This window comes from Leptonotus elevatus, chromosome 10, assembly GCF_054856555.1.
Source record: "Leptonotus elevatus isolate MCC_2025b chromosome 10, RoL_Lele_1.0, whole genome shotgun sequence".
In the NCBI taxonomy this organism is placed as follows: Eukaryota; Metazoa; Chordata; class Actinopteri; order Syngnathiformes; family Syngnathidae; genus Leptonotus; species Leptonotus elevatus.
This window is the reverse complement of record NC_141248.1, coordinates 17,947,191-17,971,627: the sequence shown is the minus strand read 5'-3', so window position 1 is coordinate 17,971,627 and position 24,437 is coordinate 17,947,191. Positions and strand designations below refer to the sequence as shown.

At 39.8% G+C, this 24,437-nt stretch overlaps 1 protein-coding gene and 1 long non-coding RNA gene across 5 annotated transcripts in view; one reads left to right on the top strand and one right to left on the bottom strand.

Moving 5' to 3' along the window:
- Nucleotides 1–747: 747 nt before the first annotated feature.
- LOC147167431 (uncharacterized) lies at nucleotides 748–9,275 on the top strand. 4 transcript variants are annotated; one of them, XR_015096250.1, is made up of 5 exons: nucleotides 748–885; nucleotides 2,998–4,849; nucleotides 6,919–7,045; nucleotides 7,530–7,659; nucleotides 9,072–9,275. It is a non-coding gene; the product is annotated as an uncharacterized LOC147167431 (long non-coding RNA). The 4 variants fall into 4 exon arrangements; XR_015096248.1 differs by lacking the exon at nucleotides 9,072–9,275 and adding an exon at nucleotides 5,925–6,122 and having other exon boundaries at nucleotides 7,530–8,841; XR_015096249.1 differs by lacking the exon at nucleotides 9,072–9,275 and adding an exon at nucleotides 5,920–6,122 and having other exon boundaries at nucleotides 7,530–8,841.
- The window catches only part of LOC147167430 (ski oncogene-like), a 49,327-nt gene continuing 26,365 nt past the window's right edge, over nucleotides 1,476–24,437 (bottom strand). Inside the window, exons 2-7 of the mRNA XM_086086547.1 lie at nucleotides 6,600–6,713; nucleotides 6,273–6,376; nucleotides 5,943–6,115; nucleotides 4,542–4,822; nucleotides 4,215–4,445; nucleotides 1,476–3,161 (exon numbers count right to left, since the gene is read on the bottom strand). Of these exons, the coding sequence (XP_085942673.1) occupies nucleotides 2,994–3,161; nucleotides 4,215–4,445; nucleotides 4,542–4,822; nucleotides 5,943–6,115; nucleotides 6,273–6,376; nucleotides 6,600–6,713 (1,071 nt within the window). The 3' untranslated portion in view covers nucleotides 1,476–2,993. The remainder of the gene's footprint in view (nucleotides 3,162–4,214; nucleotides 4,446–4,541; nucleotides 4,823–5,942; nucleotides 6,116–6,272; nucleotides 6,377–6,599; nucleotides 6,714–24,437) is intronic.

The following is a 24,437-nucleotide window of genomic DNA, read 5'->3' as shown; positions in this document are numbered from 1 at the left end:
TTCCAAGACATCAGGTGTTCCACAATTATTAGGCAAGTCACGGTTTGTTTTTAAAATACATAATTCGGCAAAAGCAGGAGATGAATGAAAACAATGGACATTTCAAGGGGTGTGTAAACTTTTTATAATTTCTATAGAATTTAACTATAGAAAAACTGAAATACTGGCGAATCAGTTTTTGAAGGATATATTGAATTATATTTAGTGATATGGAAAGATATTGATATCCTTATGTGGGTTTTTTATTTGAAACATGTGGGGACTTTTTGATTGGGGGTGAGCAAAACAATTTAAATTGGAATAGTTTGAATTGGTCAACAGTATAACAAAAATATTTTCAAGAAAATAATTAAACATGTAACTTCCTCTTAAATGGACGCCACCGTCCACTTGGATAATAAAACGCCGGGCCATAGATGTCGCCTTACAAAGAAAAAAAAAAGTGATTTAAGTTACCTTCACTGGGACATTTGATACCAAACTGAGTTACGGTTCATTACCATCAACAATCATCAGCAGAATATGACATCTGTAAAGCTGAGAGGGAGTTCCAGCCTCTCTCAACTTTTTTGTAATAGCACTCTATATAGCCCCTTTTCAGAACTGTATTAAATACAACAACGATGTAATGAAATAAAATATAAAGATGAAACTGCTTTTTCCACATTTACATGCTGCTCCTTCTGGTTTGCATATTTGGCCACATGGGGGCAGTATAAACCAGATCTCCGCATATTAATGGAGAGTAGCAGCTCCTCAGTAAATTACCGTAATATAGATGTTGCTCACAGCAGTTTAAACGACAAAACAAAAACGCTTTATGCCTTTTTGTGTGTGCAGTGACTTTGATGCTAAAAACTATTCCTTTAGTGACACCTCAAACATGTGAGTAATCCTTTTCTTCTATAAAATACCAACAACAATGAAAATGTGATTTTAGCGGGAAAATAATGTATTTACAAATATTTAACGGTCAATTAGCACGTGTGCGTGCTATGTCACATGCTAGCTGCATTCTACCACTAAATTTAAATCTCCGTCATCTTTTCTCTGTTACGTAATACTCTTTGTTGTATATTTAATTTGTCAAACAAATTGATCAGTTGACCTTTTGCATCAACGGTCCTCAAAGAGTTAATGGGTTCTAACGTTGATGCTATTCGTTAGCCCGTAAATGGCGTTTTGGATTGTATGTTAGCAGTTGAGCTAAACTGACTGAAAACCAAACTGAAAAGCAAAGCTATATACGGTAGTTAAATACAGCATATAACTCTCTTTAATATTGGTCTTCAACTGGGAGTGGCATTTAACACATTCAAGCCCCTTTCATGAAGAATTGTTCTGCCAAACTGCTGTTTGTTGTAAAGTGTTATGTCCGAAGTGGAATTACTTATAGCTCAAAGCACCACTGTACTGTATACTTGACTAGAGGCTTTTTTTGTTGCAGTATTATCACTTTATTGTAGTCCCAAATTTTCCATACGTTGACGTTGGCAGCCATTGCTCATTCTTGTACATGACCATTCAGACACACAGATAAGAACACAGTCCTAAGAGCACTTTGATTGACTTAGACTTTTAATTGGTATTATACACATTTTCCGTAAGGAGAAGAAAAAAAACTAATAGAAGAAAACAAGTGAAAGCCTACATCCAAACCAAAACTACAAGAGCATGAGCTACAGTAAGAAAACTGCGAGTGCTATATAACACTGTACCCAACGAATACTGAGCCGGGGTAACACGATGATGAAGGTGATGATAAGACATACACGTGTTTCTTGTCTAAACTAGGCGAGGACATCAAAAGAAGGCCTGGTTTCTACTCTAAAACCGAATGGCGGGTATACAGACATTTCAATTGTGTTTCAGTTTTTTTGGTCAGTGGCGTCAATATATATCTTTTATATACTCTATTTCTCTCAATAAACAATCAAAGGGAACATATTCTGATGGGTTTCATCCAAAAGTTTGTTAAATGCCCCGTTCGTGTCATACTAGACTGCTTTGAAAATCCAAATATAGTCTCTTTTTGGTTTCAAGTAAAAGCAAAACAAAACAAAATTCAGGAGCAAGCAACAAAATCTTATTTACAATATTTCCGTATTTACATCAGAGCATACTGAGAGAACGAGTGTTTCATTTCAACTTGTCTGAATCAATTCATAACAGGGGGGCGCAATGTGAGGTTGTTTAAAAAGTGCAATTCCTTGTTTTTTGTTTTTCCTAAAGTAAAAAAATATATGCTCCTTTTGCCTTTATATATGTAGAAATGCTGTTCATATAAACGCCATTTGTTGATATAAGAGCCCTAAAAACGAATGCTTTCAAATGAGCCATATAAAGGTAATTACAATACTAAATACAAACCACCCCCCGAAGTACCGCATTCCGAAGAAAACAAAAACTGCTGTTTCTCATTTTTTGTGTGTCTTTAGGAGAGCGTTAATTGCTGATAAGAGAACATATTTTGAAAAATAAGAATGTACAAGAAGATATTAAGCCGAGTCATATTATTATTATATATATCTATTAAAAAAAGCATCCAATACTTCAGTTTTAAATGCATACAGGGTATGTGGCTGCTTTTCTCACCAATGGAATAAACAAGCAATATATCTTTAAAAGTACATCCTCTACACAGTGATATTCATATGTATATTTATATATATATATATAAAGCAAGCTGATATTAAAAGTGAATAGTGGTAAACGTGTGTTTCTTGGGTCCAGTGGTCTGCAGCGACACCATGGAGTGTACCAATACTTTTGTGGCACCATTGTTGACTGTGTGACAATTCCCTTCATATTCAAGTAGGTGTGATGTGGCCTCTCTCCAATTAGCTTATAGCAAAAAACAGTCACTGATGGAGTGGTGGACAGCATGCTTCCTCATCCAGTTTTCAATTCTTAAAAACTCGCCATCCTATGACGTACATCAAAGTACTCTTCTTTTTCAATGTGTGTTTTTTTTTTTTTTTTTTTGCTCCACTTTAGGACGGAGTGCCGCGTGGCGTTGTGTCCTGCGCCGCCAGCTGGGACTTCAGGTCTCGGACCACATTCTCCAAGCTCTGCCGCGCCTCCCGTTCCTGCTGCAGCTCCCGTCGCAGCTGCTCGCGGTCCGCTTCGGCCTGCTGGAGTTGAGAGTGCAGCTCGTCGATCTGGAGACGGGCAAAAACGATCAGGTCAAAAACGCAAGCATCTGCAGTATTTCCGGGTTTACAATGTAGTTGAGAGAGGTGTATATATGAGTGACTCTACTTTTTGACACTCTAAAAACTGTAAAAGAAAAAAAAAGACAATGCCCAACTTTTTGGGGTTTTCATTTAGCCCAAAAAAGTTGGGTCAAATGAATAACCCACAAAACGACCCCCCAAAATGTGTTTTGTATTTATTTTAATAATAATAATAATAATAACAATAATGAATAAATAAAGGGTTATTTTGTGGGTTAATCAATTTACATTTTTGGGTTAAATAAATAACTCAAGATGTTGGGTCATTCCCTTTTTCTGACCCAACTGTTGTTACAGTATAAGACGAGTTTGACCATATAAACTCTAAAAACAGTTCAATTAAAAAAAAAAAAAAAAATCGAGTTATTTTGTGGGTTAATCATTTGATGTGTTTGGGTTAATTAAATAACCAAATCAAAATGTTGAGCCTATTGGGGTTATTTTTGACCCAACTGTTATCATAGTATAAAACGAGTTTGACCATAAACACTCTAAAAACAGTTCTGGGCCATAAATAATTCAAAAAAGGACCAACCCAACTTCTTGGGTTATTCATACAACTCAAAATAACCCACAAAATAACCCACAAAACAACCCCCAAAACTGGGTTATTTTGCACAACCCCCCAAAACTTGGGTTGTTTTCTGAATTATTTATTTGTCCCAACTCTTGGGGTTTAAGTATGCATTTAATCTCAAAATATAGGTTGAATAAATAACCCCAAAAGTTATTTATTCAACCCAGGAAGTTGGGCTAAATAAATCATCCAAAAATGTGTCGTACAAAACAACCCATTCTTTGGGGTTGTTTTGTGGTTTATTCATTTGACCCATCTTTTTGGGGTTGAATAAATAACAGAAAAAGTTAGGCAGGTCCTTTTTTGACCCAATTTAGTTTATTTTTGACCCAACTGTTTGTAGAGTATACTTGAGTCTCCTATCATTGATTGATCATGTTTGTTATCTTTGAGCATCTCACCTGGGCGGAGTACTTGACACGGAGTCGCTCAGCCTCGCATCCTTTGTCGCAGCCTCGCTGCTGCCTCTCGTGCTCCAGTTCCCTCTTGAGTCGGCCGCACGCCTCCTCCGCCTCCCTGGTCTTCCTCTCCCAATCCGCGCGGAGGCGCTCGATCTCCTTCCGCAGGTTCCTCTTGGCCTCCACGGCCTCGCGGAGGCGGCCTTTCTTGGCCACCCTCACAAACTCCAACTCCTGTGACCACAACGCAGATCGCTTGCGATTGAGTATCTTGTTTTAAATCTTACACTGCAGCTATTCTCAAATGAGAAAATCATTTAAAATGGCTACCTGCTGAAGGTTGCGTTTAGCCTGAACGGCGGCCGCCAGCTTTTCCTCTTGCTTCAGTCTCATCTTCACCACCTCCTGCAGGAATTTCTCTCGAGCCTCTTTGGTATCCACACCAGCGTAGAGCGTGTGTCTCAGAGCGTCCATCTCAGGACAGATGGGCCCCGACAGCCAGCCCGGCGCCTCCTGAAGCGGAGAGGTGCCTCCATTCTGGGAGGTCAGCATTTGAGGGGCGCTGCTGCAGGCTGAGAGGGGCGAAGCCAGCGAGGATGCTGGCAGTGGACCTGCAGAGACAAAAAAATTGCAGTTAGGTAAGTGCAATTCTTGTCTTGAATTTTAAAACAAATATTGTAGTCATTTTCAATGATTCGTTTTTGTAAAGAAAAAAAATGCATAGTTATTTTTGTATATATATATAATTTTGTAGTATCAAAAAACAAAAAACAATTGTATTTGTATTTAACAATAACAATTGTATTTTTTACAATACATTTTGTAGTAAACTTTATAACAAGTATTTTTTTAATGATTCATTCTGTAGTATTTTGTAATATATATATATATATTTTAAATAACAAATGTAGTGATTTATTTACATTACTTTTTCTAATAATTTTTCTAACATTTTGTAGTATTTTCTACAAATGTCAATATTTTATATGAATTGTTTTAGCACTTTGTAAGAAACGTTGTCATCATTTCTTATGAAGAAATCTTACAAATAAATTTAGTACTGATTATTAATAATAAACAAAGTTGTAGTAATTTTTTAACAATAATATTTAGTAATACTTATTTTAATATTACATTTTCCAGTCATTTTAAAAATGTTTTGGGAGTATTTCTTATCATAAATGTTGCAACTTTATAATACATTTGTAATGATTAATATTTTGAATGATTTTTTAAATCAGAATTTTTTGAGAAATGTATTAGAATAAATTTGTAGTAATTAAAAAATAATAATTTTATAAGATATTTTCAAGAAAGCATTTCGTGATTAATTTATAAAATCTAAAACATTTTTTAAATGAACTAGTAATGGTTTATAGTACATTTTGTAATATTTTTCCAAATGTATGTTTTATTAGAAATATTTATTTTACATTCAATAGACCTGTACTTATTTACATGGTAATGTATTCATATAGTTATCATACCTATTTTAAAAATAGTTATATTAAATAGACAGTGGTTTTAAAAGATGTTTCCATTATCATCTCACATTGTGGCTACTTGAAGGTTGCAGCACTTCTACTATTAAACACTTGGGGGCGCCATTGCACAGTGATCACATGAAGCAGTTCCTGTGTGGCTCCTCTCCAGTGTTCAACTAACAGTAAATGATGGACTTTCTTCTCTCTTTTGGACTCTTTCCTAGTTCAGATGATCGAATGTACTCACGATCGTCACAGTCATCAACATCGATCTCTCCGTCCGTGTCCATGTCCATGTCGTCGGGATGGGACGCTGCAGGCTGCGCTTCGACATTCTGCACTTCTTGCTTGTTCTCCCCGACATGCACTAGAGGGGTTGAAGGAGCTTGTGCCAAAGTCTCCTGACTCTTTAAAGTGGACCTGCCAGGTACAAGAAAGGTCCTTTTAAAGCCGTCCTGGTTTTTAATCTGGCCCACCAAGCCTTCAACGTTATCAAGAGTGCTGTAATATTTATTGGGGTTTGACACTTTGGCCACCGCCGATTGCTATCATTTCAACAACAATCTTGACGACTGACCTCTGCGGCTCGCACTGAGCTGCTGCTTTTTCCCGATCCGAGCCTTTTGGAGACCAAGGCCGGAACGCTGAAGGTCTCTGCTTGAGCTGGACTTGTTTCAGGTCCTGGAAACCCAAACGGCAAGCTTGAGTCACAATGAAGAAGAAGCATCCAAGCATTTCACTGACCGTGACTGACACGCTCAATTGAAGAGTCTTTTATTATTATCATTAGCTGACCACGGACGATCCTGTCAAGGCTTCAAATAGGAGCTTGTGCGTCACCACTTTTAAGTTTGCATTTAACATCGCCGCTTTTTTTTTCACACTTCACGGCCTGTTTACCAACCTTGTGTCTGGATTTGGATAATGACTGCAGCCACTCGGCTTTGCGTTCGCCGTCAGCTGATGGAGATTGCAATTTTTCCAGTTTCGGCCGCTTGGCTGTGACGGGGCTCGGCGACTGCGGAGAGAGAGAAGAGGGTCGTTAAAACGGCGGCCATCTTTTAATACAAAATCAAGTATGATGAGAACATCCAAGGGGCTGTTCTCATTAGGGTCGCGGGTGAGCTGGAGCGAATCCCAGCTGAATTTTCTTGAGAGAACCAGAACCCCCCTATGGGCAATTTAAGAGTCTTTCAAGAACCTAACATTCATGTTTTTGACAGGAAGTTGGAGATCCCAACCCCAAGCCTTAGAACTGATGAGACAGGTGTGCTAACCACGGCGCTGCTCCGAACAACAAATGACTCTAAAATGAGAAGCATGAGGCCACGTGCATCATCGCGAGTTCAGGTATGCAGTGCCAGACCTGACTGAACACCTCCCACTCTCGAGCGCCTTTACCAGACACACACACATACATACACACTCCTACACACACTCCCACGCGCACATATGCGTGTCGACACTCGCACCGACCAAGCGAATCTCACCAAGCTTGGTGTGTCAAAGCTGTGAGACTTGATTCATGGTGAGCTCAGCTTCTCGCGCTTATTGCTAAATGAGGTTTGGCGCTCATTTGCATTGGAGCGCAGGAACAAGAACGCGAGCAGGAGCAGGAACGCTCCCAGTTGAGGATTTGTGGTTCACATCATTTCTTATTCTATTCATTATAAAATAAATAAAATAAAACGCATTTGTACAGAGGTGTTTCAATATCCACTGCAAGTACCAAACCTCAGGTATCGTTATCCATTACCTCGAGATTATCTCACGATTAGCTTTAGATTACCTCAAGATGTGACCGGCTCATTTGTTTTTATTTGTTTCTAAACAGGTTCAGGTTGCCTAAAAATCGGGAGCTGCCGGATCGGCCGATGGGAGTGCTTGAGGTGAGCTGGAGGCGGAATGTCATGGGAGTGAGTAAGCGAGCGGCAGGCCTGTGCGGGCCTCCACGCCCCGCCAAGGTAAACACATCCTCTTGTGTGACAAGTGCAGACCTGCGGGCAGAGGAAGTTCTCTGTATCTCAAAGTCTGTCGTTATACGCGTCATTCCCGCCATTGAACGTCTCATATGGCAGTTACCAGCGATGTTGAATTTGATTTTTTTTTTTTGGGCCGCCTTGCGCAAGCATTTAAGGGCAATTAGTTTAATAGGCCCACGGGCTCCGCGTTTAAGAATTTGTGTGGTTTGCGCCGTACCTGACGCCACCTCGACTGGGAGGGGTGAAAGCAATGCTGGCTGCAGTTCAGACCGACACACACACACACACACACACACACTCTCTTTTTCCACTCATTTCAAAGTACATTACCTTGACTAACATCCATTTCTTGGAGGCGTCTCCAAATGACTACTTTAACACTAACCTTGCCTTAACCCTTCAAAAGAATCCGCACCTTCAGATGTAATTGGCCGTACGTCACAGGGATTTGCCATAAGGCAGGCAAGTCCCAACAGTCCGTGAACTTCAGCAATTGTATCCCAACGAAGGAAACCACGACGGTACCGTGGATTCAGTTGTCCGTCCGTCGTGTGATTTTTGTGCGCAGACGACACCGTTTCATTCGGATCGCGTTCAAGGTTTGTGTGTCTGGAGCAGTCCTTGTGATCTTGACCGGGGCCAAAATTGGTATCTCTTGCTTCAATTTTGTCGAAGATATGACATATTTTCTAAGTCTGAGGAGTATCACACCACGAGGTTATTCTAAAACCTTTCTGACTAAAATCATTTGTCGCCATTGGACTCATGAGTGAGTTGGAACCTAACCAAGTAGATTTTTTTTAATTTGTTTACTCCTTGCACTGGTCACCAGCCAATCACAGTTTCCATATCAAGATATAACAATGCATATAGAGTACACCTCTGGTTAATTTAGAGTCTTCAATAAATCTACCATGGATGTGCGAACTCGTATCCAGATGTTTGAGGATGAGAAGCCAGGGTACCCACTGGACTGGTTGCCAATCAGTCAATCGCAGGGCCCGTATGGACAAACCAGATGCAAGCCAAGATTCAAACCCAGAACCTCGTGTGTATTTTACACAATCCAAGCAGCCTACACTTTCAACACTCTTGGCATTGTTATTCTGCCTATTCATGCTCCGCTAGTATTATTGCGCAATAAATGTTTGTCTGGACACTCCCCTTCTGTCTGCCTCTACCTGTCTAACCTGTCACTACTTTACACACACACCCCCCCCCCCCCACACACACACACTGTTTGGTTTCTCTTTCACGAGATAATTATTTGAACCCAGATTGCACGTCCTCGGGAATGATTCTCTCGCTTAAGTCAAGGGTTAGTAAAGAAGTGCTGCTACGACAAAGGATGAACGTGGCTATTTCTACTCTGAGTTTTTTTTTTACATCTGCAGGAAGGTTCGCTAGACATAATAGAGGCCGAAAGCAGACACTCTCCAGACACCACAAGGGACCCGCATGGCTAAATGTGAATCTGACCTCACAAGCTTCATAGACATAGCATGGCCTGGGAGAGTCATAACATGTCTTGCGCTGCATGTCCCAGTGGTTAAAAGATTGACCCCCCCCCCCCCCCCCCCCTAATCCGGGAAACAGGAAGTAGCATGCAAACTAACAAATAAACAGACAAAGAAAACGATGGCTATCAACTATATTTTCTTTTTCTTCTTCCTTTTTTTTTTTTTTTTTTAATTCGGGTCACGATATACACACTGTACGCCCTAAAATGAAAAATGGTAAACTCCTGTCATCTTTTGTGAACCAAAAAGGAAGCATGTTAACCTAAAATGAAGAGATAAAAAAAACATTGGCACCATGGTGCAGTAGTGGTTAGCACGTCTGCCTTTCTTTCATATTTTGTCGCCTTCATGAACCAGGAAGTAGCATTCTAACTTTAAAAAAGATGAATAGTTTTTTTTGTATGAATGTTTTTCCATTTGTTCCCTTTGTAGTCGGAATGGAAGCCTTCTGTGTACCTCAGAACAAAAAATAAGGCCACACAGTCGTCCAAAAAAGTAGCATGCTAGCTAACAAAACGCTAAAGATACATATACAGCGCTCCGCCATTTTGCCCCTTTGTTTGAGGAATTTATTTCCGTCCGACTCCATGGTTTTATTTTTTTTTAATGATGTCCAAATTATAGTTCAAAACAATGCAGTTTTCCATTTACTAACTTGTTAATAAATCTAGTGCGTGTGTTGGGATACAAAGAGACTGAATAAGAGGCATAGCGCCACCTATTGTAACGGAGGACAACATTTGTGACTTGTAAAAAAGCAAAAATATGTTTGACACAGCATAACATCATACAGTAGACTTCGCACCCCTGCTCCCTCCTCAGACTTCCTGTGGCCGACTGAGTCCCCTGTGGGAACTGCAGTGGGAGGGAGGTGGGCCAAGGGAGCGGGAACACAGAGGAAACAGTGAGCTGCAGGAATGTTTACTTGAAGGCCAAGTACATCCCCCACCCCTTCACTTCTTTAAGACTCTATTCAAGCATTGGCCTTTTCAACCGACCATTGTATGATATGGCTTTGAGGTGCTGTAATGAAGCGGCTTTTCAAAGAAAATCCGCAGGCTAAACAGGCTCTAATAGCCGCTCGGGCGAGAGCAGACATGCTTTATTTTTTTAATTAGAGGCGCTTCGCAATTCCAGGGTTAGGCCGCACATTGCGAACGTGTTGCTTCACCGGCATTGTTGAGGAATAATTTTCTAGTTGATATTGTGCTAACTGGAGCGCGAAGAGACAACACGGAGCTTGTTGACGCTTTTTGACCCTCGGTGGATTCGTTCTATCAACAGCTTACTAGCATCACTTAAAGTCAACTTTTTCCAATCACCATTTTAGTGTTTATCTGAGGGCCTTATTTATTGTATCAAAACTTGTTTATTAAAAAAAAAAAAAGTTTTATACATAGACTGTGACTGCTAGCTAGCTAGCTAGCTAGCCTGCTCCTCTGCCTGGAGATGATATATATATATTTTTAATTTAAATATAACCTTCCTTTTGATCTTTGTTTTTTAAACCACAAAGTCTAAATTTAAAGGTATATTTTATGATGGCTCGTTTCGCCTTGCAGTATCTCAGCACCTCTCAATGACTCTCAAACTGGATCTCCTAACATCATTACTTTGCTATACTTGACAACAGCCTGCTGAGTGCCATCATTTCAATCCCGTTCAGTCCCTTTTTTTGACCCAAATGTGGTTATTTTTTAAACAACTGTTTAAAAGTCCAGATCAAAACCAAATGAGAAAACTTCCCAAAATATGTCCTTGTGAGAAAATGCCTTTGACCTTTTTAACTTTTCGCATGTCGGATCTGTTGTGGCGCTTTAAAAAAACCAACCTAACTAACTAAACAAAGCTATCCGAGTCGCCCGACGTAGTTCGGCTCTCATCTGGCGAGACGGAAATAATCTCGCTCAGCTGAACTTCCTGGGGCGACGACTCTCGCGCTGTACCGTCGCGTTTGCTACCGCTTTTAACGACCGTGCAAGACACAACAGTTTCGGATGACGGCTTCCTTCCCTCTACTAAACCCCCCCGGTGTAATCCCCAGCTCCACATGCGCTTAGTGGGGCGCTGTCTCCCTCAAGGGCACACCAACTGGCAGCGCTCACTCAGGAAACGTCCTGCCGGTTTGGGAAGGCTGGCTGTCGTCATCGGATCCCCCCCCCGCGGTTTGCCGGATGCGCGCTTTCTATCAATCGCGGGACTTTGCTTTATATAAAGCCCTCTGTGGTCACCTTGCAACAGCTGGCCGACGGTCTGGGGTGTCTAACCACGATATCCCTGAAACTCCATCCCAACTCCGACCCTTAACGTCATGCTCCAATTTCCCCTCTCTTAAGCTTATTCACCAGCGCTTCTACTTTTAGGGCCGTGGTGTTTATGTAGCTGCACCCAGCCATGATAGACCTGACACACACACACACACACACACACACACACACACACACACACACACACACACACACACACACACACACACACACACACACACACATGCACAGAGCCTCAGGGGCTTGACATGAGGTCGGCATTACAGCCAAGCTTATTGGATTGTCCTAATTGTCTTTGGGCTTGAGAGTGGATGAGATGCCGGGCTGTGAGGAAACGCAGCTCCTAAAAAAAGGTGCGACATAGACTGCTTAGCAGCCCTCATGTCTGTCTATATGTGGACGCTAGACTTTGAGCAGGACAGTCTGCTTCTTCAGATGCTAGGTTTTTGTTAGCGCTGCCGCTACACTATCATCAGAATGAGAAGTAATGAAATCATGAAATATCTCACTATGCGTATTGTACATGCTTTCTTTTCTTTTTTTTCTTTTTTTTTTTTAAAACAGCTTGGGCAAGAGGGGAGATACAACCTGGACTGGTCGGCGGCCAATCGCAGGCCATGTATAGATAAACAAGCATTCACACTCACATTCAAACGCACAGACAAGTGAGCAAAAAGAACGAGTGGGCTAACTGACTTGTTGTCGTGTAGAAGTGTAGAAGTGAATTGATAAAAGCAATGTTGTTATTCTAATTCCATAATTGCCAAAGTCATTATTAACTCATTGACTGCCATTGACGGCTATAACAATTTCTATTAGTTTAACATTTTTTTCCCACTTTTGTTAACAAAAGTATGAAAACCTAGAAAAATGTATTGTACATTTAGAACAGATATCAAATGTATGATTAATCGTTAGTTAACTAGTGAAGTCATGTGATTAAGAACAATTTAAACTTTTTTATAAAATAAAATAAAGAATTAGGGGCGTCAGACGATTAAAATTTGTAATTGTAATTAATCGCATGGCTTCAATAGTGGACTCACGATTAATCACAATTTTTATATCTGTTATAAATGTACAATACATTTTTCCCCCTAGGTTTTCATAAAAAATGAAATTAAATTAAAAAAAATGTTAATAGAAATAGTTAAAATGATTTTTTTTACGTCTATAGCCATCAATGGCAGTGAATGAGTTAACTTACACAATATCAAAATATACCAATTGATGGCGGCCATTTTGCCACTTGCTGTTGACTGAGAATGACATCACAGTTCACAGCTCAGGTAACAACCAATCAAGGCTCAGCTTGCTAATGTCACATGACCAAACTCAAAAATCGGATTGGTCAGTACCTGAGCCCTAAGCAACTGTGATGTCATTTTCAATCGACAGCAAGTGGCAAAATGGCCGCCCCCTGAGATGAATAAAAATGGGTGGATTTTGCTGCTTAATCTCTCATTTCACGACACACAATATTAATCATATTTTCGTGTTTAGACTTGTGTTTCTGCATAGAACATATTTCTCTGACAGTACCCTGCAATACGCATTATCATAATATAATCGATCATCCTCTTATTTGTAGTCACCGTAGTAAAGGCCCATTTGGCTGTAAAAACAAATTTCAAGGTAATTCCTCGTCAGTGCGCCAAAAGCCACACATTCCAATTAATTCGGGACGTGCCCACCTGTCTGTTGACAGTGGTGTCCTGTGTCACTCTTCCCTCACGGAGCATGACCCTCAAAGCGTGTGCCGCCAGGCCCCAACAAAGATGGCCGGCAACCGCTATGACGTCGTCTCTTGCTGAACGTTATTTTCGGCGGAGAAAACGTGCAGCAAGTATTTCGGGACGCGTGGTGGCAAATTTGGATGAGAGGGGCACTACTTATGGAGGACACTTTATTAGGTACACCTGCGAAGTCCAATGCAGGGGTTGCAAACTCAACCGCGTCGTTGTAATATCGTTAATAAATCGTCCTTGAATCGTACCGCACCCGCTCCAGCGAGAAACATTGAATCGTCTTTTATAAAAGTTATGTTTGGTTTTGTATTCAACTAACTTGAATAGTTTAGTTAGCTTTGCAGAGCTTTTACATGTTAATAAACGTGAAAAGAGCCACAGGAATTGAATCTCACTGAATGGAAACGAATCGTTCCGCTTGAAAATTGTATCGTACTAATGTATTGAGATATGTACCAAATTGTCTTTTATTGGAGAAAAGCACACAACTAACAGGCAACTATACCCTTTTGAGGGACAGGTGTCGATTCCTAGCAGATTTTCATTATTCTTTCCAGGGCTCCGTCTCGAGCTTCTTAGACTTTCAGGTGTTCACGTTATCTTTTTATCTACTACCAACAGAACAAGAAAATTCTGCTTTTACCAAGTTAATACATCTTGGATTCAATCAGTTCTGTCAGAGGAGGTATTTTGTATTATTAGAAGGTTTTCCAGAGGCTTCCGTGTCAGCAGTTTTGACTTTTCAGCGCTTCCGGCGACTATGTTGACAGTATCCATATTATGCTAATGAGTATTGTTGTGGATCTTATCCGGATTGACAGTAAACCCCAGCAGAGACTTGCCAATCCCATCTCATCGTCTAAAAGGGACTATATTTTGGAAGAGAAAAAGATTAATTGAATGCATTTATTTTATAATTTTTTGTTTTTTTTAAATCTCACACACAGGCACACTGTATTTTACGATGCAGTGATTCATTTCGTTCAAATGAATTTCAATTGTCATTTGATTGATTTATTCATTATGTAATAAATCTAGCAAAAATGGGATATTTTATTTTTGGGGAAAATAATTGTAATTACATTTTTCATTTACATGTTGTATTTAATTTTCCTCTTAATTAATGAATTTATTTTCATGATTATTTAGAGTACTTTGATCTGATCCCATACTGTGCTACAACTGAATTATGAGGGGGGCGATAACTAACAGATTTATTTATGAGCTTTTATTAAAACACTCCAAACACACACACTCACATGTACACACACACGCTCGCACACGCATGCACACACGCACACACACTTTTCTGCTTCTTTTCACATTTAGCACACTTGCAATTCAGGAGCAGCTGCGATGTTGAGCAGGAGGCCGCGGGGGCTGAAGGTTAGCGAGAAAGCGATGACCTACACTTACATTATTACTTATTTCATTATTACTTATTCTGCTTTCCGCGTATCTTATTGATTTTTTTCCCCCTCTTGGAGCCACACAAATTACAAATGCTGTCAAGCGAACGCTGCGTTTCCTCTCATTAATATATTTGCAAACTTGGAAGTTGTCCGCGGGTGCGCGCAGACTGTGTGATGCATGCGCGTACGCATGTGCATTTGCGTGCCTCCACAGAACTTGATCTCGGCGGCGCAGCAGTGCCAACGCCATCTTAATCCCATGGCATTACACTGACCCTCATCCGGTGCTCGCGCTGGTGCTGCACGGCTGGCTCGCTCTGCTCGGGCCTCGCATTCGCCGCAGTGCAATCATAATTGCTCATTTATGCATTTTATTTGGACACTCTACAAGCTTAATATTTTGCCCAAGATAATAATTTACTGTCGTAATGACAGCTAAATAATACCCATTTAGCACCATTGGAATAAATGGAAATACCATTCATAAGGTCCAGCCAAGAAAGGAAAATAGCACTATAATATTGCACTTTATAAAACATATCACAATAACGTAAACGCAATAATAAAAATAAAACAAAATTTTTCGCATCGATTAAAATTCATTGTGACTCCTTCTGGTGTGTGCGTCTCCGCCACCGGGGGCAGTATAATAGAGTCGCGCAGACACAAAGAAAGAGGAGTTTCACAACTACTGTAAGTGACTCAGTAAGTCACAGTAGTGTGTGTGTGTGTGTTTTTCCAGAGGATAAAAAATATATAGCTGGCTTTAGGTGGAAACCTCCTATGTCACAATTTGGTAAATTTATTTATGTATTTATTTTTATTTTATATATATATACATATACATATATATATATATTTTTTTTTTACAAATATATACAATTGGTATTTATTTATTTATTGAAATTGATTTTTTTTCTTCAAATTTTATTCTCAATGAAACACTAAATTAAAAAGATCCATCCCAGCTGAGTCACAAATGACTAAGGCGTGTGTTTTACGATGGAATCGTTTGAGTTTTTTTTTCTTTACTTAATAAAAATGGACAGAAACAAGATGGTGGTTTCTCACTCTCTGCCCTCAAAACCACAATCGTCCTCCTCCCAACCGTCTGTTTGTGGAGTGCAAAACATTGGTTGGTGCGTGCAAGCCCCCGCTAACCCCCCCCCCCCCCCCCCCCCCGCGACCCCAAAACAAAAACAAAACACACGACCCAGCAAGACAGCGACGTCGCTGTCTGACTGGCTGAGTTTTTAATCCAGCAGATTAATTCTAATGCCATGGCAAAGGAGGCCCAAAGACGATTAAAATGTCACTGGATAACCTCTCAGCAACCCAAACAGTAACAGCTCCGAAAACACACATACGCACACACATCCATAGTATCAGTGGCACTAGCAGGTACAACGGGTCCATCTTATCCCCGGGAGGGTCGAGACTTCTCAGTCTGGGAGTTTGACATGCCACATGGACTCACGCACACACACACACACACACACACACACACAAATACGGGTACATACCAACGTTGACCACCAGGGGCAAAACTAAGCCCCTTAATGACACTCACACAGAGACCCTGATGATATTTTAGCTCCGTGAAAGAGTTTGGAAAACAAAAGCTTGCCTGGAACTAAAGCACCGCACAATGAAAACACATTTGTTTTATGGGGACAAACAGTGTAAAAAAAAGACGAAAAAAGAAGGGTTATTTAAGTTTTTTTTTTAAATATCAAACAACCTTGCAGTGATAAAAAATAATACTGTAAAAATATGTTTAAAGCATAACACAATGAAAAAGAATTTAAAAATATATATATATTTAAAATAAACTGTCCCCCCCAAAAAATCTATGATAATTTTTTTTAATGTGATTTTAATCCCCCCCCCTATTTTAAATAGGAAAAAATGAATATATAATTAAAGCAAAACCAGTACATTTTTAAAATAAAACTTAAGAAAACATTTAACAACAATAGGTGTCTTTTTTGTGCTTCACATTGAAAATATATATTTTTAAGAACTTAAAAATGAAAAATGAAAACGTAAAAAAAATGTTAAATACAAAATATTGGAGTATAATTATGTTATTTTCTATTTTAATAATGATACAATAAAAGCAAATATGAGACATATTTTAATTTTATATAAAAAAAATCATGCAACGTTAAACACAAGAATGTGGGATTTTTTAAATAATTTTGTATATATAGTAGTATACTGTGTAGACAGTTTTGGAAAATTGGAGAAAATACATATTTCTTACAGTTTAAACTTTTTTTATTTAATGGGGAAAAACGGTCATTTTAATCATATTTTTTCCTTTTTTTAATGAAAACATCACGCCATAAAAAAAGTATTAATAGTAAATGTCAAAAGTCAATAACAGCTTGCCGTGGCGTTTCTTTTGAACCATAATTGAGCAGTTGTTTTATTTTTCCGAAAAGCGCTTCCAAAATGTCTGGTCTGTGGCCAGTTACATAAATGCAAACAAGCGCTTTGATTGTACCAACGTGCAGACATTTTGGCGAGCCAAACAGGCGTGCAGGACCGGAATTTTCTTTTTTAAAAATATCAAAACACAAAAGCAGATCAGAAGTCAGCTGAGCGGCGGTTTTGCAACGTTGCTTCTGGTAAGCTGAGCCGCATGACCGCATGCAACCATCCCACCCCCCGTCAACACTCGCCTCAACACCCCCAACAGCAGCCAGTGGAAAGGACAGAGGGCAGGTGGCAGGTTTATTTGGAAAGATGAAAATGGGATGAATACCAGAGGTTAAGAGGTGCGAGGGGATAGAATTGGGTTTGGGGGCGGAAGGGGTCGCCGCGGGGGGTCTGTAAAATGCTTCAGAGGTGAAGTTAGGGTCGCCGCTCGCTCAGGGTCCCATCTGATGTGGCTTGACCAACGCAGTGACTGTCATGAGAACGGCTTCGGAGCTAATTGCTTGAACCCGGGTCATAAATCCCGCTGAAATGTATGGACGTGATTCTGGCCTTTTCTGCTGAATGCCCCCTTCCTGCTCAGCTGGTCATCAAAAAGACCCTCGTGAGCAGCACAGACAACAGCTTTTGTTCAACTAGCTTTGACCTTCACTTCATTTTAAGGCCCAAGATATTTTGCAGCTTCGTTATGATGATGATGATGATGACGATGTTGATGATGATGAGGTTGAGGTCGCTGCATGTTTTCCATCTCAGCATTGATGTACACACTGGATCGAATGATGAAATACATCGCTCTCAACAATCTGTCAGCCGACACAGTTCTACGGACAGTATGCGGGCGACATGCTACTGTACTTGTGACATCATGTTTGCTGATAGTGATTTGGCCCAACATTTTCAGTGTTGTACATGCTCTTAATATATTTCATTTTTCATAATACATTTCTCAATTTTTAAAAGATCTACTAGTGTACAACATAGACCCCCCCCCCCCATGGGTGGCACAAAACTGCTGAACAAGAATCCAACATTAAGTGCAAGAAATCATTTTGACAAAAATCAAATAACGCAAAATCTTAATAATTTTGAGGCATGCACTCTTTTTCCTGAATGACATTCCAAATCCGCAAAAAAATATTCAGTCTACGTTGTAGTTTTCATAGGGATAGAGAATAGAGAAAATCTGTGTTTTGAATTGAGGCCCAGTGAAAAAAAGGGACCCCCCCCCCAAAAAAAAAATGCTGCTAAAAATGCTGACAAACCCTCAATATAAAATGTTCACAAAAACGGGATTGTTCCACCCCAAAAACAAAAACTAAGAAAAAACAACAAAAATGAAAAAAAATCTAGAAAAAAGAAAAGCCACGAGTATTTGGGATGGGGGGTCCACTGTTTATAACTCTCCCACATCCAAAGAAAAAATCACACATTCATTAATATGGGATATTTTTTCCATGTTTTTTTCCTTGCAGACTTTCAGACTCTACATTCTGCCTTTGTATTGTCAATAAAGTTTAATTGTGTCCAGATATAACTTTTTTTCCTTTTCTTGCATTTTCTTAACTATTCCTTGTTCTGTTTCTGTCATCAAAGACAATAAAAAAAATAGATAAATTGAAAAATTATTATAAAATTAAAATATTAAAAACAAAAAAATTGAAAATCATATGCGTGTTTCATTCGCGACCAACCAACACATTACTACTTTTTTTCGTCTCCTCGTTTGAGTCTCAGTTTTGCCAGTCGATGTGTTTGAATGAGGCGCAAATGACACATTCTGAAGTATGATGCAAAAAAAAGGTCCCGTGCATAGAGCAATATTTGACGCCGATCAAACAGGGTTTGGCTTGTTTCCACTTGTCCGAGGATTTTGTCTGCGAGGGGAGAACGGCGGATTAAACACCCACAACATCCGTTCCTAAGATCACACATTCCAGCCTTAAACACTGCTTTTGCATCCCTCCTCCAGCCGTAGGAAAACATATCTGCTTACACAAGTAACTAGACGAGAGGGCCCCGAGCCCCGCATCTTCCATTGCGACCAAAATGTCCTACGTGCGTATATGAAATAAATAAACACAAGTCAAAAGCTGGCAAATTGGGCCAAGTCCGCTGTCTGTTCCTTGAGTCCGCAAATGTCTTTTCCTTTCCTGGATGCTTTTATTGCTGGAGCGCCAGTGTTTTTCTCTCCATGGCAACCGCATAACAGCAGAGCCCAACTCAGCTCTGACTCAACAAACAGAACCCTACAAAAAAAAAAAAAAAAAAATTCAGAGCCAGGGTTTTCTCACTCAGCCCCGTACTGTATACGTATACCGATCGCCTTGGAAAAAGGTGGTGACGGTGACGCCACTGCGCAGGAATGTTGATGAATTTGGGGGCTCGTACAGTGTGTGCTGTATGTGAGATAGGGCAGTGTTCCTAAAAAAACATTTATATTGAGTACCAAAAATGTGCTTTTGAATTTGAAGTACCACCATGACCAACATTAAGCGTAATATGCTAAGTGGTCATCAAAAACGACATGGATTTTATACTTAAAAAGTATATTCAAAATTATTGTATGCAGCGTTTGGACATTAACACTCAAAGTAATCAATGTTTAATTCCTTCTATGTTGGTAGATCAAAACTCACTTACGCCTACTTTACACTCAAGCTAAGAATAATTCCCCATCGAAATGAAGTTTCCCCCCGTATTTTCTTAGAAAATTGGAAATCTATAATTGTTTAAAATTATTATTATTATTATTTAATTCCTTCATTTTATTTAAAGTACATTAGAAGTCTAATTTGTAATTAATTAATATAAAGAATAAAGAATATTTTCCCAACAAAATGAATTTTTTCCCCGTATTTTCTTAGAAAATTGGAAATCTATATATATTTTTTAAATTATTATTATTATTTATTCATTCATTTTATTTAAAGTACATTAGAAGTCTAATGTGTAATTAATTAATCAAATAATTAATATAAAGAATAAAGATAATTCATTAATTTTATTTAAAGTACATTAGAAGTCTAATTTGTAATTAATTAATATAAAGAATATTTTCCCAACAAAAGGAATTTTTTTCCTGTATTTTTGTAAAACATTTTAAATCTAATTTTTTTTTTAATTATTATTATTTAATTCATTCATTTTATTTAAAATACATTAGAAGAATTTTTAATTAATTACTTAAATTACATTTTTAAGTTATATAAATTACTTAGAAAATAATATAAACTAATATAATTAACATTATAATGAAAGAAAATGTAAATAATTAAACATCTTTGCTATATGTTTTGCTTCAATTCAATGGCCATTATGCTGCTCCTTCTGTTGTGCGCGCCTTGGCCACTTGGGGCAGTATAACGTAGACATAGAGACACGCACAAAGAAGAGTTTCACAAGTCCCTCAGTGAGCTGAAGTAATACTAGTATTATTTTTTGCAAAGCAGAGTATTGTTCACAATCTGTCTGCACTGTTAGCTATTTGTGTTCAAATATCCGTTGCTTATCATAACGCTGATGCTGTTTGTTTGCCCTTCTATGACGTTTTACATTGTTTGTGTTGGCGTTAAGCTAAACGAAGCTATGCTGTTGTTTTAAACACAAAACGTTTGATTCACTTTGTTTCGGTTTAGTTTGGCATTAAACAGCTTGAAGGCTCATTTTTGAAGAATTCTGCCAAACAGCAACTTCACAAAAATACACCACTCGTGTTTAGTACGCCACTTTTTTTTGGGGGGGGATCCACTGACATAGGGCATTGGACAGACTCGTTGCTCAGGTGCTGCGTGGGTTCAGCCTGGCACATTCGGTGCACTTGGCACAGGCGGCATGTGAGCCCGGTCGGGGAGATGGGCGCGTTCAAAACGACAGCAGGTTCTGAATAAATAGACCGGACACTTACGTAAAAGTCTGCCACTCGCGGTCTCGCCGGGCTGAGCTGTCAGGACGTCACGCAAGCCAGCAAAAGGTGAAGGCAGGCCGGGGATTAATGTCACCGGCTTGTGGGGAAGGTTTCTACGACATACCGCATAGCTCGCCCTTGAGGCTTGACCTTCGCATAAATGCATCGAAAGAGATCGTATGAAAATGTGGTGGAAAGTAAGAAAGAGCAAATTATCCATCCGTGTGCTTGAGTCGTCTTGTCTCAAGGTCACAATTTTTATATTTAATATTATTTATTTGGGTGTACTATGAGATTCATTTTTCCAAAATCATTTCCAGGTTAATACATTTTGTAGGAACGCTACGGAGGCTTACGTTGCTTTCTTTCACATTGCTCGGCAGAGAGCCAGCCGCCATTCTACGTCACTACGCACGGAATGCGTTGCGACGTAAATAGCAATGGCGGCGTGCGTCCAAATAAAGTTTCTACAAAATGTATTAAACTGGAAATGATTTTTTTGAAAAATGAATCTCATAGTTATGTTAAAGCAAACTTGTCATAACAGTTGGGGTTCCTTTTTTAAGCAACAAAATTCACCTGTTTTTATCCCTCTCAGGGGGCAGCCATTTTGCCATTTTCACATCACAGGTGCTGAGGGCTCAACTAACGACCAATCACGGCTCACCAGTTTTCTGCAGCTGATCCGTGGAGAAAACTGGTGAGCCGTGATTGGTCGTTAGCTGAGCCCATAGGCACTGTGATGTCATTTTCAGTGGACAGCAAGTGGCAAAATGGCCGCCTGTCTTGGTTTCGGGCGGTGTTGTCGTGAGCGCAACAAATTGGCCGATTTGAGAACAAGATGGCGAAAACGTGTTTAGCCATTATAGTAGTTGACTTCAAACTTTAAATGTCGATACGGAATAGCAAAGTTAGCTCTTCGACGAATCGCTTCAACCTCTACGGATGTACAGCAAGAGTTATACAAATGTATCTTTTATTAGTTATTTTTCTATGTTTGAATTTATTTGTCTGATACTGGATGAGCGCCATGTTCACGTGTATCATTACTACAAGTAACGAGTCATTTTTCCATTCATGAACGGTTCGGATAATGGATGGATGGATGGATGGAAAAGTGCTACCTTAAAATTTCAGCTTCAAAATCACACTGCCTTGTTACCATGGTGACCCAGATTGCTTACTTTGGTGCTCTATTAACGTTGGCGGACCAGTCAGGACCATTCCATGTTGTGTGCTACTGTTCAGCTGGTGCGTGTTTTTGTTCCGTTGCCTTTCGCTTGACGTAAACTAACTTTGGCTACCAAGTGAATTATTAATAAAAGAACCACTAATATGCACTACAAAGGCGTGTGTACACTATGTGGGGGCGTGTCTTTCCACATGCCAGGGAATGATTGGAAACCATCGTTCAGAGGCAGCAGGAAAACACATTTATACATTTCTCACAATCAAACTATCAACTTACAGCCATCGTATTCAATTTGAAGGTCTTGTGAGCTGTAGTTCATATTTGTATGAAAAACACTTGTCGACCATAAATATAAAACAGCAAATGAAAAACAGTAAGTACGGTGGTTAATTGAGCGTGTCTTCTTGTGCTGCGTGAGCACGTATCCTTACGCCACTATGCAAACTATTTCATCGCGCACTGTTTGAAACCTCTAAATGTCAGAAAAACAGTAAATATTTGTATGAAAAACACTTCTAGGTCATAAATATGAAGCAATCAAATAAAAAAACAAAGCACCGCAGTAACGATGCATGCCTTCTTGTGCCTTGTGAGTGCGTAATCCTACGCCGCGTGACGTTCATAACCCTCGAAATGTCACATGTTTGGGACCCAGTGTTTCAGTTCAATTTGAATTCATCGCGCTGCTCTTGCTGGTGTGCACCTTGGCCACCAGGGGACAGTATAGTACATGTAGATTTTGTTGATGAAACACAGAAGAAGACTGCAGCAACTAAGCTGCAGTCATGTTAGTCGTTTTTCGTAATTTAGTAGTTCTCAAAGTATGGTACTAGTACGCTCCCATTGACGGTACATAAAATAATAACGATCTTTTTTGTAGTTGTAATAATAACATTTGCATTTAATCTCGCAAATATTATTTGTACATGTGCAAAATATCAATAATTGACTTTTATTTGTAGTACATTTTAATAGAAGCGTATTTTAGTTCTTTTTTTCCCGATTATGCTGATTTTGTAATTGGGGAGTGTAATAATTGAAATTGTAATTGAATTTCGATTAAAAGCACAGCCCTAATTTGAGGGCAGGTCTGGTCACTATCCTAGGAATAAAAAAAGAAAAAAAAAGAACAGTTTTGATGAACACTTGTGCTTAGTATTGTGCCACTGCATTTTAATGTTGGTACTTTGAGCGCTAAGTTTTTCTTAGGTGATAATTGGTGTAAAAAAAAAAAAAAAAAAGTTAGAGAGCCAGTCCTAGAGGCTAAAAAAAAAAAGTTATACATATAAATTATTAACAACCGCAAAATCAATGCTTGTTTTAGCAAGTTTATGTAGTTGCGTTTTATGTGTTAAGCTAACAGACTCTCATATGGCAATTATATAAGATTTTGTTACCATTTTACAGCAAACTTCAACACACAGCTTGAAGAAAAAAAATCTGAATTTATGTCTAGCAAAGTGTGAAAAGGCAGCGGTTATTATGACGATTTGACTCTCGCCCATGCTAATCTCGGGCACTTTTTAAACCAACAGTCATGTTTTTAACAAAAAAAAAATCGGCTTTTCAAATTCATGCCTTACACGCACACACACACGCACACACAGAAACGTCACCGCCCTCCCACCACCACCTGCCCTTGAATCATACTAGTCACTTCGCATAAGAGCAGAAGATTTAGCTTGCTGCCTCCTCATTGGCCCGCTGACAGCCTTCTTGTCCTGACTCGTTCTGGTGTTAAAAAGAAAACAAGGGGCCACTCAAAGTGAAACTCAAGACAACAACGCGCCCGTGTCCACGTTTCAGCTGCCGGGGCCGAGCAGCTGTGAGCGCGGGGGCCCTCGCACAAGACGCACGACAAGACCAAATGACTCGCAACATTTGCCGCCCCCTGCAAGATGGCCGCCCAGGCTTTTTCCGCGCGCCTCTCGCTCACTTTCTTCCTCGTCGCAGAGGAGTATGCCACAGAAAGGGGAGGCCCTACACAGGAACTCAATAATAACTTTCAGCAGTCTAGCCAGGAGGCTGGAAGCCCAGACTGCGGCTGTTCCCTCCTGCTGGCCTCCCTCCCTCTGCACATCCCCACGCTCCTCCTCCCCCGTAACCCCCTCCTCTCCCTCCCCTTCCTCCTCCCCCGTCCTGGCCTGTGTCTGCTCCACAGGACTGATGCATTCTGCAGACAGGCTTTTTAAAGAGACACAGGCCCACATTTTTATCCTCTGATTCAATGCAGTGGAAGGAACCGCGGAGCACCGGCGAGGCCCTCGCAGAG